At 29.8% G+C, this 16,278-nt stretch overlaps 2 protein-coding genes across 2 annotated transcripts in view; one reads left to right on the forward strand and one right to left on the reverse strand.

Annotated features, from left to right (window-relative positions):
- The window catches only part of LOC123689753 (probable ATP-dependent DNA helicase HFM1), a gene marked incomplete at its 5' end in the record, with an annotated part of 45,826 nt that overhangs the window by 22,679 nt on the left and 6,869 nt on the right, over positions 1–16,278 (reverse strand). The window contains 4 exons of the mRNA XM_045631179.1: positions 10,896–10,997; positions 11,783–11,856; positions 13,179–13,299; positions 13,935–14,069. Coding sequence (XP_045487135.1) covers positions 10,896–10,997; positions 11,783–11,856; positions 13,179–13,299; positions 13,935–14,069 — 432 coding nt within the window. The remainder of the gene's footprint in view (positions 1–10,895; positions 10,998–11,782; positions 11,857–13,178; positions 13,300–13,934; positions 14,070–16,278) is intronic.
- Positions 1,093–10,028, forward strand: LOC110998031 (cuticle protein 10.9). Its single transcript, XM_022266446.2, has 3 exons — positions 1,093–1,211; positions 6,020–6,130; positions 9,463–10,028. Exons 1-3 carry the CDS (start codon positions 1,209–1,211, stop codon positions 9,676–9,678), a joined length of 330 nt encoding a protein of 109 aa, XP_022122138.1. The 5' UTR covers positions 1,093–1,208; the 3' UTR covers positions 9,679–10,028.

Below are 16,278 nucleotides of genomic sequence, written 5' to 3' on the forward strand. Positions count from 1 at the left end.
TATAATAAGGACTAAGATGTAACTTTATATAACATATCAATATTATAAACGAAATTCTTATTCGAATGCGAGGCTTTCTACCACGACTTCGTCGAATTCCCATAGAACCTATTATCAATTAACGATTCACGATCATTAATTATTGTACTTAATAGGCAGACTATAGTACAATGTTATCAACCTAGACTTATATTTAAAACTAGCTTTCTAGTTGGCTTTTTCGGCTTATCTCATGAATGATATAGAATAGAGCTTTCGCTTTAGCTTTGTAATCCCTTAGGCAGGTAGGTGATCAGCCATCCGTGCCTGACATATCCTCATGATATTTTCTTTCTTTATACGTGCAGATAGATTTATCTACTAGAGCAAAAGGATCGCATAATATATAGGGTTGAAAATCGCTTAGCCACTAGTTTTGATAAATATTCCTTCTTATCAGCGTCGGTGTTTTAAATAATTTACTAACACATTGTGAAGTTATAAAATATATTTTTTATTAAGAGCGTAGTGCAATAAATGCAATTTAAGCAAGTCAAAAGGGATCTTATAATATCGCTATCTTTATAGGGTTCTTTTATAGAAATGATAAAATATAATTGGCGTGGACTTAAAAGAGGCAGGTTTACTTTAGGGAAAATTTTAGAAATTTGTCTTATGCTTAAACTATCCTTTGTTATAAAGAGATTTTTGTCACATTTATTTATTTGAAAATTTATACAAAAGTATTAACGAGGAAAAATTCGATAGATAATAATAATATTAATAAATATTAATAGATATTAGAAGCTTATTAAATTAGCTTATAAAAGTAATGTTTAGGAAACGGATTTTTGTTTGTGAATTTTTTTATGATAAATTAACTTCAATTGTTTCTTTTTCTCTTAGCTCATGCTAGATTTGATGCCTGACTAAAATATAATGAATTCGCTAGTACGAAAGGAAAAACGAAATCAACAAAAATAAGTCTGCCCCAAAAATTTAAATTTGGAACACACCAAGCTATAGTATTTTTTACGAAATATTTAGAATTAAAAAACGTGGTAATGTACCCATATGTTTATCAGAGATCGCGCTTCGTGTTTTGTTTTGGGGCTGAATCACGATAGTTGCAGCATCTTCGCGCACCCGAGGCTTGGTCGGTATATAAGAACATAAGGTCGAGGCGCGGCAAGAGTCAGACGCCGATCACCTTTGTGCTTACTGTGTTAATGGTGAGTTGCGTGTTGTGCACAGTGTTTTAATATACCAATATATATTAAATATATCACAATTTTATCATTCTTAAATTTAATATATATTATAAATTGAATACTAGTAGCATTTTAGTATGTGATATAGAAATGTCATTTTTTCATTTAAATCTTAAAATTGTGATAATTACAAATGTTTATAATATAGATAAATATAATTTATTGAAAATACATTTGAACATATATTTTATATAGTGAGTGCGCTTAGGAATAACATTTATGTACCAGTTAGAAGCGTATCTTATTTCAAAGTTGGGTCACTTAATACAAATAATTTAATTTAAATATCTACTCTCTTGATAATTTTAAAAACCCTAACATTACATATTAAAGTATTATAATTCTTAATATATAATTAAAATACATAAACGAAAATTAGTAGACTTAAAATTAAAAAAAAAATATTGAAGAAAAACTATTTTTAAATGGTTTAATTTATTTAAAAAAATCTAAGTGAAAAAAAATTTAAGTTAGGGAAAAATATATAAATACTGTTTATTTATTGTAACAGTCAAAATATGCGTAAAAAAAATAAAATTAATAATAAACATTTAATTTTTTTGTCCCTATATAGCCCATTAAAACAGTCGTTAATTGAGAATTAACTATTATTTAAGACATTGAAAACTTCAATCGAGTATAATTGAAACGTAGGGTGTTTGATTTTTTTCTTTACTAAACTGCTTTGTTTTTATTGATAAAAATATTTGTTTTAGGCTTTTAAAAGTAAAAGTCACGCTCAGTACCCAAATAAAAAAGATTAAAAACGACCATTGATAAAGTCGCCTAATTTAAGTTTCTGGATGTAATATGTTGCACAAAACGGAAAGTCGATTGTTGCCAGGTGCATAGTAAAAATGTGGGAAACCGGGTCATTATTACGAGATTATCTTTTTATCTACGTTTGCCATTGAAATATTAATTAGTGTCTTAGATTTTTTAAATATTTCATTTCAAACTTTGTGTCTTGTGAATACCGAAAATTTTAAAAATATTTTTGAAAGGCTTGTACAATAAATTTTTAAAACTAATACCAAACTGTTACAAAACAGCTTTTAAAAAATATAGAGGCCATATAAAGTCGTTTATTGAGAATTAACTACTAGTTATGACATTACGTGTTTCTCCAATTTACTTTACATCAAAATCCTTCACTGCCCTGTTTTAGGTAACTGATATAAGATACATTCAAAGATTTTATATTCTTAACTTATTTTCCATTATGTGAAAAGAGCGTAGCAATTATTATAAGGCCGGTAACGCACTCCCGAGCTCTCTGGCATTGAGGGTGAAAGATCGGATCCCCATGCCTGTTTGCTTTATAAAAAATAAATTTCGAAGTGTGATGCCAAAATAACGAAAACTCCTTTAATTTGGTCTGAATAGTCATGTCTGTGTTTTACCAATAATCTCTCCGATTTAAGGCTTAATATATGATAGAATTCCTTTATATATAGGTACTTAATAAAACTGAATTTGGTTGGAATATAATTAACATTTAATAGGGAAAAATTATCGCCTCAGGGTATGTTCCTAAATAAAGCTGTCAGCTTTTAATGTATGTGTGTTGATAAATTTTCAACAATTTAGTGAACAAAAAACATTATAAGTTTCGATGTAAAAACATGAAGGAGATGGGAAACATTACTTTTTCTCTAATTCTTGGTTCCTTGAATTTATTTTGTGAATAGCATTTACATCCGCACGTTGTATATATATCCGTATAATCGTTTAAATCCTTGAATAAAATCGTAATTTCATTAGCGGTGCCTTTGGTAAAGTTCTAACGTTTATTATGAATGAAGAAATTAATTGATCTTATATTTTTCGTGCTTAATCCTTTTTTATATGAGTTTAGTTATAACGTACAATAAACATGAATTGCCTTTATTGGTTTATGAAAATAAACGTATTAAAATATTGTGCTAATTGAGATATTTTATTTATATACCTATTTATAAAATCGTTATTTTTTTAGTAATTTTCAACACTACTACTGCTAGTACCCTTATACTCTGAATACTATAGATAGATCTGAGATAATCTTGTCTTATATATTCCTATATGCCAGGAATGTTACCGTTTGGCAAAGCATTTTTTGGTTCAATTTTAATCATAGCATAAGCTACGCCAAGGTTCAAACGTATTCAAAATATTCTTTTTGTCGTTTAGTTCACGGTCCGTCAAACCACAAACTGTTTTCGCAGGCTAAAATTACATTTGAAACAGGTATTTTGCACCTTATTTTTTTATTGCGGGAAGTTCTAGAGTTCTGAATTATTTAAAACACTAATGGAATTAAAGCGTGTATGTAAACTTGTTTAATGTCCTATAAAGAAATATAGCATTTAATAATATACATATTTTACATATTACATTTTATGGTTAGTTATTATATTAGAATTATTTAATAAATAAATAATGATGCATAGGGGTTTGCAGGTATATTAATGTAAATTAAATTTATGATATACAACAGTACGTAGCTTTGTATAACTTGTCTGCTTGATTAATAGTTAAATAAAATAATACCTTTTGTTAAAATACTAGAAATATAAAGCCGTGCTATTTAGGTGGGAAGAGTATGTAAAAAATATAATAATAAAATTGATTTCAGACTGTACATAGGACAATATTAAGTAAATCTATTTTTATGTATTAGGAGGAATGCGTTGCCTGCCTTTTATAAAAAAATAAATAAAAGGCAGGCTACGCATTTGGAGGCTCTTCTAATGTTAAGTGATAAGCCCAGGGACTGAGTGTCCATCACATAAACCAGAATGCGTTGCCGGCCTTTTTTTATAATTTACCTAACGTAGACAGGAAAATGTGAACTAATATAGTTATTATGTAAGTCATACTTCAATGCATATGTATTTATAAATATGTATCATAAATTCTATGATACTTGTTCCATATTTAATTTAAAATATTAATCACTATGTAAATATAACCATACAATTATTAACTTATGTTTACGTATCACACATTTAAATGATACCCATTAAATGTGTAAAATTATACTTTTAGATTTAGAACTGATCGACGTATTGCGTGCAAGCATGGCCACAAGTTGAACAAGGTCAATCACGGGTTCTGACCATGCTTGAGAATACTATAATTCTAAATTTAAAATAATATTAAAATTTTGATAGCTATATTTAGACAATCTTACACAATTTGTTTCTATCAACACAGAATTGCATTTAATGAAAAAACATGTGTAACGAATTAAAATAAATTTTCTGTTTTACGGAAAATGAAAATCATTTATGCATAAAAATCAGTTATAGTTTTAGTTAAATATATGTGAATTTTACTGTTTAAATGCGAAAACAATAATTAGCTGCATTTGTTATTAGACCATTTACTTAATATAAAAGCTAAATACCCTGAGATAATGCGTTTGAATCCTGACTCTTTCCGGCCCTTCTAGGTAAAAACGTGGCATTCATTATATCGTATAAAACATATAGCGAGGAACATAATCCTAAATTACCACTTGCAAAAACTACGTACGGATTTTGACAAAAAAAAAACATATTTCGGTAGCCCAATACATTTGCTAGCGTCAATAAGCAATGTTTATTTTCTTTACTCGTTTCCTTTCTATTGCAACTTCCACTAATGAAATTGAACAAAAAGTATCAAATCACCACAAGTCAGTTCACACGCGAGATTGCACGACAGTAATTTTTCCCGCAGGAATCGATCACGCAAGGCCCAAGGTATTCATTATGTATTAGCAAAGATTTTTTGTAAATACGAATATCTTATGTGTCAAGTTTGAGGTCAAAACAATTTTAAGTGCATCGATTGTTATTACTAGATCAAGATAACAATCAATTTCATAGCAAAGAATAGAAATTAGGTACATAAGATAGACATTAAAGATTTATTAACGAAGACTTGTAAATATTTTTGCGTCTTTATTATACATTAGGTAATTATGTTATTAAATATCATAGAATTAAATTAATACCTTCGTAGGTTTGAATTATGTTAAGCTATTTATCATTATTTATTATATTTTAATATGTCACGTTTATAGGAGAAATATTGATTTTTATTACATTTTATTAATATTTTAATATTGGTGTAACTCAAAAAAAAATTAAATACCCTATTACACAGAAAATCCAAAGAAACTTGCGTTTACAAAGTTTTTTCAGCGCTTAGTACGTTTATGACGAACTTAAATACTGATGAATTAAACGACTATACTCTATAAATTTTCTATAACATTTGTTATTCTAAATTTTTATATAACGCTAATAGTAATTGTCACATCCGCTTATTAAATACTGACAATTAAAAAATATCATCAATGAGGCGTCGTCAACAATATAATTACGTATTGGCGTAGTAATTGATCACGAAAGGTAAACAATAATTGATGAATTACGTCTTGAACCTTCAACACTATCTTCTAAAAATATGCACGTCGAATTGTAAAACTCGCCCTTCTTGTTCGTCATAGGTGAATAGAAATAAAAATGTTTGCACTCAACGTATCAACTTATAGTCGCAAAGACTGATTGTATGATTAATAAAGTGTTATTTTATATTTAGTAACTAGTAATTTATATGTAGTTAAATATGATGCAAAGAGTAAAATACTATACAACTATTTAATAATGAATAAGGTAAATATTGGTATAAGGCCGGGGTAGAAGTATCGGACGAAATAATATGTCAAATCAAGTATATTTCTATATGGCATAGATTAATTGGGATGTAAAACTAAAATGTAAATTATTGTTTCTCAGATGACGTCGATAAAATGGTTCATGTGCGTGGTTGCGCTAGTGTGTGTGAGCGTACGATACGCGAACTCCGCACCTACACCTACGTCTGAAGAGGAATACCCACCACAGCCAGTAAGCATTATTTTTATTATTTTAAAAATGACGTCATCAATATGACAGCAGCCGATATTCAAATATTTACATGAAAGGATTCTGCTATTCAAACCTATTTGCAAGCTCAAAGAAAATCGTTTATTCATGTAGGTAACATAATGTACACTTATGAACGTCAATAAATAAATATACATTAAATGCTTCTAATTTTACATTTACTGCCAGTTCTCAAATCAAGGGCGTAGGACCGAGGAGAAGAACTGGCAGTAAACTCTTCACTACTCTTTTTAATCGCCAAGTTTTTTCTTTTATAAATATGCGGTATTTCGAAATATTTAGACTGTAACTCGAACAAAATGTTACTTCCTAACATAACCCTTATTTATATTCTATAACTCGAATTTAAAAAGGGAACTCCGTAAATCGCGATAGTACTTCATTTATATGTAAAAGTTATGTACTACAAAACTTAAGTTGAATGTCATTCAAATTCGACTCTTCAATTCAAAAATACACGTAGAAATAGTACCTCTGTAAGTATCTTATTATATCGAAAACTCGATAACTCGTATTCTGTGCATTTCTCTGACATGAATGTCAATTCGAGTTACAGATATTCCACTATTATAATGAACCAGACGTAAAAAATATCAAAAAAGTCTGTTGGTAAGAATATTCTTTATTTAATAAATAGTATTGCATTATATAAATACACATCTATTGCAAACGTTACGATCGTGTCCCATATGTCATTTGACATTTTAACAGTCATACGATATGTCAAAGGTACGACGGTAGAGTTATTAGATAAGCGCATCCTTGCAGGTCAAGTGGTTAAGGTAGACAACTTTTCATTTGCTAATAGTTTACCTTTAAAGTAAATAAAATTGTTGTAACAAATGTGTTCGTAGTTTGGGTTTCAGGTTGTAATAATGCAACTTACCTTAGTTTTAAGATAAATAAATAAATACAATTATTATGGAACATAAGATATACCGTTATCACTTATTCCACCTCATTAAATTTAAACCTGTAGGCATCCCTACTCATCGGCAACATGACAGAGGGTGTAGGCCAAGAGAAAAAGCCGGCGTAAAAAACTCTCGGTTCTCTTTTAAAAAGCCAATCGTCAAACAACACTTATTTTAAAACAAATATAGCAGTTAATTAGAAGTAGCCTGCCCAGCACTAGTCCTAGGCCTTTTTATCAACTAAGTAATCGCTAACTTTAGTAATCCTTGTAAGACGGCTTTTATGTAATGCATTTCTTTAATTTAAAGGCAGAGATAAAATAGCCTCTGGAGTTTTACCTAAAAGCCTACTGTTATCTTATAACAATTAATTATTGAATATTGAAAAGGCTATTGCTTATACAAATTGGTAAATAGTTGCGTGTCATTACAAACAATTAAAATATAATCTTCATAACATTGACCCTTTTGTAGGAACTCGTGACATTTAGTATAAACTTTAAATATAGTGTCTAGCAAAATTATTTGAAAAGAACTTTATTTTTTTGTCCCAAGTTTTATTTTAAAATTTAAAATTAAAACATGGAATTTACAAGGTGTCGATAACACTGCATTCGCGTGTTCCAAATTTAAATTAAGTTCACAGATAATTCAAAATTCAAAAATCAAAACTTCATATTCCATAAGACTAGATGGTACCTTATAGTTATTTACAAAGTGTTGATATGCAAGATGAAATCAAAGCAGCCAATTAAATCGCTTAACCTTATACACAATTACAAGAACATCGCATATTTCACAGCTGAAACGTATTTCCCATAATTATCAGGTGTGGTGCGCTTGTCCGCTTACATATACTATCACAGCCATCTAAGCAATGCACCCATTATACTAACGATGTGAACACTAACATTAATTAGAAGGAATTGCGACCTCTTTTGTGCGATGATAAAATCACGCAAAAATCTAATTCAATTATATTATATATATTTTTAATTAGACAATGTTTTGCGACAGTTTTGTTGTGAAATATCAAGGTTAAGGTGTATGGTGAAATTGGTAGATTAATTTCTGGATTATGTTTGTGAATATAAAATATTAGGTTTAAATTTGCAATCAGTTTATTTTTGTTAAAAAAATAAAAAATATACACGTCTTTGATCATATTATTATGTTTATTAAAAAAACGGGAAACATTATTACCCTGTATATTTTTACCATAAATCGAACCCAAATTAAGATGTTACAACCTTCGATTCTAAATGCCTGGTTAGTAAAGCATATTAATATATTGTTAGTAAAGCATATTATAATAGTCAAATTATATTGCCATATTGTTTTTATATTACCTTGACCGCCATTATCCAAAAAAGTAAGGAAGTATAAATATAATAGACTGTTTTAGCATAAAATATATATTATTTTACGGTTAGCTGATTTGACAAGATTTTTGTACTCATCTTTATTTTGATAGCAAAAAAGATACATTGGATTCTAGCTAACACCTGTTGTCTTAATCACGTACTTAATTATTTTTAACGAAACAGTTCAGGTAATTTAAGTAATGCGATTGTTTTTATTGACTTCAAATTATGCATTAATTCTTGGTCTATTGCATTATATATATATTAAGTAAATTCCATCCTGATTAAAGTTATTGCCATTTCATTCTAATAACTGACTTTGATTTGCCAGTCACACTTCCACAGAAAATACATGTATATTAACAACTCTTAAGAGATTCTGCATTTGTTTCATTTAATTATTTATTTAAATGAAAGTAGGTCAATCTTCTATAGATCATCGATTTTAGTCTAAGCGGTAATATCCTTTTACCTATAAGCAAGTGTGAGCTGATGAACGCATAAATCGACGAAATTATAATCGTTACGACTTGTAGATTTTAAACCAATAGGCTACGATATTAGTACCTGTTCCGGCCTATCTTCTGAATTACAAAGTGCTAGACAACAAACATACTCATTCAAAAATATCTTATAAAATTGAACTTAGACCTTCGTTCGGCTTAGATGTCCCTGTATATGCTTCACTGATCATTGAAACTTACATCCATCTGTTCTAATTATCAATATATATTTTTATTATATATTTATTTATTGTATACAATATGATCTTCATAGAAAGAAGTTGGTGTGGTGGAAACACAAACTGGAGACAGTTTTTCTGTCCACCAGGACGTCGAACATATTTAAATAATTATCTTATATACATACTAAAGCCAGTGATATAATATAAATAGAACAACCAATTGAAACATTGTCGCTCCATAGATAGCCGATGCAAGAAACCTGTTCTTGACCAGAATTCTCATTCAAATATGAAATAAATAACGAAATACCTCTTTTGTTTTATTTACAGTATGAATATAAGTACGACGTAGAAGATCCCGAAAAGGAGTTATATTTCGGCGCGAACGAGACAGGAGACGCACAAGGCAAAGTGGTTGGCGGTTATCGAGTTCTTTTACCAGACGGTCGACTAATGGTAGTAGAATATACGGTTGAAGGGGACAGTGGATTCGTACCCAAAATCAGTTTTCAAGAAAATGCCAATCCTTTTAATAAAGCAAAGTAGATTATAGACTCAATAACACTATGACAGTATCGGCTTTTAAAATTGAAACTCATTTACGAGAAGAGTAAATAACTTATCGAAACTAATTAATAGTTAATTTTATTAAGTTATTTATAATCTTTGTCGCGATTTCAGTGTATCAAAACCCTTTTAAATTGTCTTAACTTAAAATAAATAAATTCAATCATTTCTCAGAGGGTTTATGACTAAGTAATATTATTAGGTTCCTCATGTATAACGATTTCTTCAATCAATGTTACCGGATCTGTGACTGGTAGTTTGGTCTGTCCAGAATTTAAATTGTGATAGTACATTAGTTTTATTTTTATGTGTACGTTTAAGAAATAAATTTTTGTACCATATTAAAGTTTGTTGTTTTATTTTAAAAAACCTATTAAAAATATTATACAGCCCAGATTAAACACACCATCACCAGTAGGCGAATCAAAGCCTAAAATGGCTAAACACATGTACTGTTGTAATAACTATATTAACTATATATTAACATTTATTATATTATAGCAGCTGTAAGAGCAGTATTGGCTTATTGGCTCCATCGTGCGCTCCCTGAGGCCGTAGGTTCGAACCCGGCTATGCATCGATGTACTTTCATTAGACGTGCACATTTCACTCCTAAAAACCTTGTGAGGAAACCTGGTTGCTTTGAACTAAAATGTCGACAGGGGACAGGCACAGAAGGCTGATCACGTACTTGCCTACTGGATAGATCATGAAACAGATTCAGAAATATCTGAATCTGAAAAGGTTGTAGCGCCATTGATATATTTATTTTTATTTATAAGAGGAATATTATAACTTATATGGCGGTGAAAGAATATAGTTAATTAAGTAGATTAACAAAGTTTGCAAATTACGCAGTACCGTACTAAATATGATTTCTACAAAGTAATTGTATTACAAAAAATAATATTTATATTAAATTATTTTATATTAATAAATTTGAAGAATACTTCGATGAAGCTTACATACTGATATTATGTAGAAAGAAAGGTGCTAGACAGAAACTGGTGGGAACAGATAGCGGAGTATCTTTTCTCACCTGATGTTTCCTTGACATGAGTTATCGACCGAAGAGAGAGATGGTAGTAATCATTTATTAGCAATAAGCCCACAGCGGAAATTTGGAGTATTATAAAGATTGTTTTGTTTATATTAATTAATTAAATGATTATTAAATACATATTGTAATATCTTACTTTATCTGCTATCCTCGTCATGATAACAGCAGTGGCTTCTGTATCATACTGCGGTCTTCCGGCTCGACCGACCATTTGGAGAATTGTGCTTATACTGTACTCCTATAAGATTATGTTTTGCTACAATTTATTATGATTCTAGTAAAATTGTGATGATAAAAGGAGTTACAGGTGTCCTATAAAGCAACGTCAATGTTGAATCAGAAGATAGGGCAGATAGTGAAAATTAATAAAAAAAATTGTTAGGTGTTTTAAAATCATTCAAAAAATATATGAATTTTACGCACCCTTTGATGTTTCGAAGCCCTATAATTATTGTTATATTGACTTCTTACGATCTGACCCCGGTAATAGTAATTGGCTTATCACCCGAATTCGGCTTGATGTTGTATTATTGAACAGCATGTACATTAAAGTGTATGGTTTAATTTTTTTTAACATAATCAAACTTTGGTTAATTTAAATAAAAGCTTAAATTTGAAAATCAAGACATCTAAATAATTATGATCACTTTAATTAATCGAAATCGATTTATGTATGAATAATATAAATTTAATTCTTTTTATGTTCATTAATTTTTTTTTGTTAGTAATCGAAACTGTAAAATAATTTTCTAATATGGTACGTAAATTTATATTAGAAGAGATGCGTTTAATTCTAATATCGCAATCAGCGAACAATTATAAATAGTTTATGAATATTATATGATTTTTGAAGTTTAATATTTTCATAGTAATCATTAAGTATTAAGTAAAATAAGTAGCAATCTTGTAGTTATTCCGGTAAATAATGTTTCTTATATTGTATAACCCTAGAAAAGGCGTTTATGAAAGTGACTCTAATATAAGTGTAATTTTATACATAAAATAAAAGATTAAAAAGCCTACCTGATATGCTCCATTTATGTATTGTTGTGTATTTTTGATGATCACCAAGTGAGCTGGTAGATTAACTCCCATTGCTGAAAAAGTTTTTTAGAAAATAATTCAATTCCTAAATAGCAAGTTAGCTCTCACATCAAAATTCATTAACTGACAGTAAATGTAACTTTAAAGATTTTTTTTTTGTTCAACATACAAAAATGTTACTACGTATTCATACTTTTTAAATAAACCAACAAACAAAACATTTATTCCACCATCAGCAAAAAATATTACAAAAATTTTATGAGTAGGTAATGATGCTGTTTCTAAGAATTTGTTACACAATAAAAATTATAAAAAAATCTCACAATAAAGAATATGGACAGGATAAAACACAATACTAATCAATATCACTAAGTCTTAACTCTAGTGATATCTTTAACGTTAGTTTAAAAAGCTTAAACTACTATTTAAAACTCGTCGCCAGTAACCAACAGCTTCTGTGGTTAAGTTGTTATAGATTTTTGTGTTTCTTGGAATTTATATATAGTTATGAAGAGAGCTTTCTGTATCTAGCACAGTTAGTTGATTTTTGGTCAAAGGCATGCTGTTTGCATGTTTTCCTTCACTTTTAATCATCGTCAATCATAAAAAGACAAGCAAGATTACTTGTCTAAGAAATTGATCAACATGCAGAATTGTGATTGAAAAATTTTTAAACAAGAAGCAATATATATATATTATATGTATATGTCTATATATATGAGAAATTCTCGATAATTCTGGTTAAATCCTTTCCGAAAACTTTCAACAGGATATTCTGTTATAGAAGATTAAGGTGAAAGGTATCACGTGGAGGAATTTCGAAATACGGAACAGCAACTAGGAATCATATAATCTAAGTACGAACGTTTTCAGATTCAAGAGCGATATGGTTTGGATATAAGGCTTGTAGGTCTATCTGATCAAACTCAAAAATATATTTATTCATATAGGTAAACATGTACACTTATGAACGTCAAATAAAACCAAATTGAATTAATTGTAAATTTACATTTACAACCAGTTCGCAAGTCAAAGGCGGGTCAGAAGAACTGGCAAGAAACTGTCCACCACTCTTTTCAATCGCCAAGTTTCTAATACAAATTGTTTGAACTGGAGCAAATCAATCCCAAGGATAAGGATCATTTAAGTATTCATCACATTTATAAAAGGCTTTATTAATTAATTTACTTTTAAGGGCAAGGGCTTTGAATTTATTTAGTGATAATTCTCTAATTTCCTAACCTAACCTTAAGTGCCAACCTTAAAAGTTATTTCACTAGTAGAATACTACATCGCTAAGAGTCTATATATTTCCAAAATATTTAAAAAATTCAGTCCTATAAAGCCAGGCTACTTAATAATAAGGTTCCCTCACCTAAAGTAGTCGTCGTAATGAGAATTGGCAAATCCTTATTTCTAAATGCATTTTCTATATTGACCCTCTCCTCATACAGAAGCCCCGCGTGATGACAGCCAACTCCGCATAAAATAAGTGACTGCGGAAATGCGTTAGCAAATTTAACTTCAATTTTAAACGCCTTTATTGAAGATAAACTTCTTTTGGCGCCTTAGAGCACGCCCACCGTCACAAAAAAACCGACACCCTGAAGTCAACTATAGTCCACATTTTCAAATAAATTTATCTTACTGATACGTAGATTTAGAAGGTATTTTCAGGAAGTATGTTAAACGGATACCGTTTGTAACTTTTTATATTTCATCGCCTTTTGTTTTTTCATGTAACAGAGTGGCAGTGAAGAACAAGTGGGCAATAGGCTGACCTTACGTTAAGTAATACCATCGCCCATGGACACTCATATAGCCATCAGTTTTCTATCTCTCCTTTTAAGCATCGGACTACGGAATTATTTTTCACCACATGAAACCCCAAGGCAACAGCATGTAAATCCCAATCTTAATAACTCAACACTAATACAAAGTATAAATTACAGTACAAAATTATAGATGCACTGAATATGAGATTGAGATTAAGATTGAAATATACAAGAAATCTGTCAAACTGTCAATAAATCACTTGCCTCTAAAATAATAATGGTTTGGACAAAAATGTATTCTAATGTCTTATAAGACAAATTATAATAAACATTTATAAATAAATATATATAAATACTTGTATTTTTTTCGTCTTTATCGTGGAGGCTAGAGCCGCAAGCCTTGCCCTCTGTTCCTTAGTGAATCCGACCGTCATCTCACGGGATAATGTTTCCGCGGTCAGCGCTACGCTCTTGCGGGTGTTGCAGAATATCTGTTACCGGTTTTTATACAATGTATAATGTTTAAAGAAGAACTTTATTTCTCATTACAAAAACAGAAATATTTTATTTACATGAGAAACTTAATATTAATATGTATATATTATATACGAGCGAGATACACGTCGCCATTAGCCGTAACAATTTTAGTCAGCTATGTTCATTCTAACATGCATCTTTAATGCCTTTTTGAATTTGTCAAACACTCCAATATTACGAATTTGAGATGGTAATTGGTTAAATAATTGCACACCTTCATACCTAATAGATTTCTTCAAATAATTTGTACGCGGCTTCGGTAAGATAAGCAAACTCGCTCGACGAGTATTGCGTGTCGTTGTGTGTTTGATTTTTTTAAACGACAAGCAACTATGGATTGAGTTATTTAAAATTTTTTTTATCAAGATACAGGTGCTATATACATACAGTTGTTTAATTGTCATAATTTTGGTTTCTTGGTAGATTTTATTAGTCGGTGTTAAAAAATTGTATCTAAATAATGATTTTATTAATTTATTTTGTAGTGTTTGTAAGTTAGAAATTATGTTTTTACATGCCGTACCCCATATTTCAATTAGATATATGAAATGTGGCTTGACTAAACAATTATAAATTAAATGACGTACGGATTGAGGAATACATTTTGATATTGACCAAAATCTGCCTATAAGTGATTTTAGTTTGGTAATTATGTGTGATATATGAAAGTTCCACTTTAAATATGTATCTATTCTAAGACCCAGATATTTTTCCCATTTTTTGTTAGTGATTTCAACGTCTTGAACTTTTAACGGTTGAAACATAGGAATGATTTTATTTTTTGCTCTGAATCTATACTAATATTATAAAGAGGAAAGGTTTGATTTTTTGTTTGTTTGTTTGTATGAATTGAATAGGCTCCGAAACTACTTGGCAGATTTGAAAAATTCTTTCACTGTTGGAAAGCTACATCATTCCTGAGTGACATAGGCTATATTTCATTTTCAAAAAAATAGGCATCCTTACTAAAATTACGATAACATTAACATTTGTTTATTATTTGATACAATTCTAACAGATGGCGCTGAGTTAAAGGTAGTAGTTTGGCAAGACGACGTTTGCCAGGTCAGCTAGTATTACATAAGATGTTTTTGAGATATTTATGGTTAGCAGATTTTGTTGAAACCAAGAATATAGAGAATTTAGGTCTGACTGAGCTCGAGCAACCATAGTCTGGATATTTATACCGAAATAAAATAAGCAGGTGTCATCAGCGTAGAGAGTGATTTGGCCATGTAAACCGAGCTCGTGAATGTTATTAATATATATTAAAAATAACAGTGGACCTAGTATAGACCCTTGTGGGACGCCGCATGTTACTGGTATTTCTGAGCTTTGAGCATTACCTATTTTGACTATCTGGGTTCTGTTTGATAGATAAGATTTGAATAATTTTAGCGCACAACCTTTTATTCCTATACGATCTAATTTTTTAAGCAATAGATTGTGGCTTACGGTATCAAACGCTTTTTTCAAATCTATAAAGACACCCAGCGCCATTTTTTTAGAGTCAATGTTTTCCTTTATATGACTGATAAGATCAACTGTGGCTGATAAAGTGCTGCTTTTTGATCTAAAACCATATTGGCGTTTAAAAATAAAATTGTTAGTTTGTAAGTAAGTATCAAGTCTTGAATAAATAATTTTTTCTAATATTTTTGAAATTGAAGGTAGAATGGATATTGGTCTGTAATTGCCGGGGTCAGTTTTACTGCCTGATTTATAAATAGGAGTAACTTTGGCTTTCTTTAGAGAATCCGGAAATTCACCTTTATGCAGCAGCTTATTAAAGCAGATCGAGAGATATTCAGAGAGATCATTGATAATGCATTTTATGGTTTTAGTATTGATTCCATCTATTCCAGTACTGCAATTTGTGTCTAGTGTTTTTATTATATTTGTTATTTCAAGTGTTGTGCATGGAGTGAAGTTAGATAATTCAGCATTAAGACTTTGAGGAAGTGCTAGTGTAAAATTAGTGTGAAATTGTGTTGGTATTTCATTAGCTAGTTTCAGCCCTATGGTAGAAAAGTATGTATGAAAAGCTGCACAAATATCGGTTGTTTGAGTTAACTCTTTGGTGTCTATTATAAGTTTTGAAGGTGTGCAATATTTGTTCAATTTGTTACTAGCCAATTTATTTATTAGACTCCACATTTTTTT

This window comes from Pieris rapae, chromosome 14 (genome assembly GCF_905147795.1).
Source record: "Pieris rapae chromosome 14, ilPieRapa1.1, whole genome shotgun sequence".
Classification (NCBI taxonomy): domain Eukaryota; kingdom Metazoa; phylum Arthropoda; class Insecta; order Lepidoptera; family Pieridae; genus Pieris; species Pieris rapae.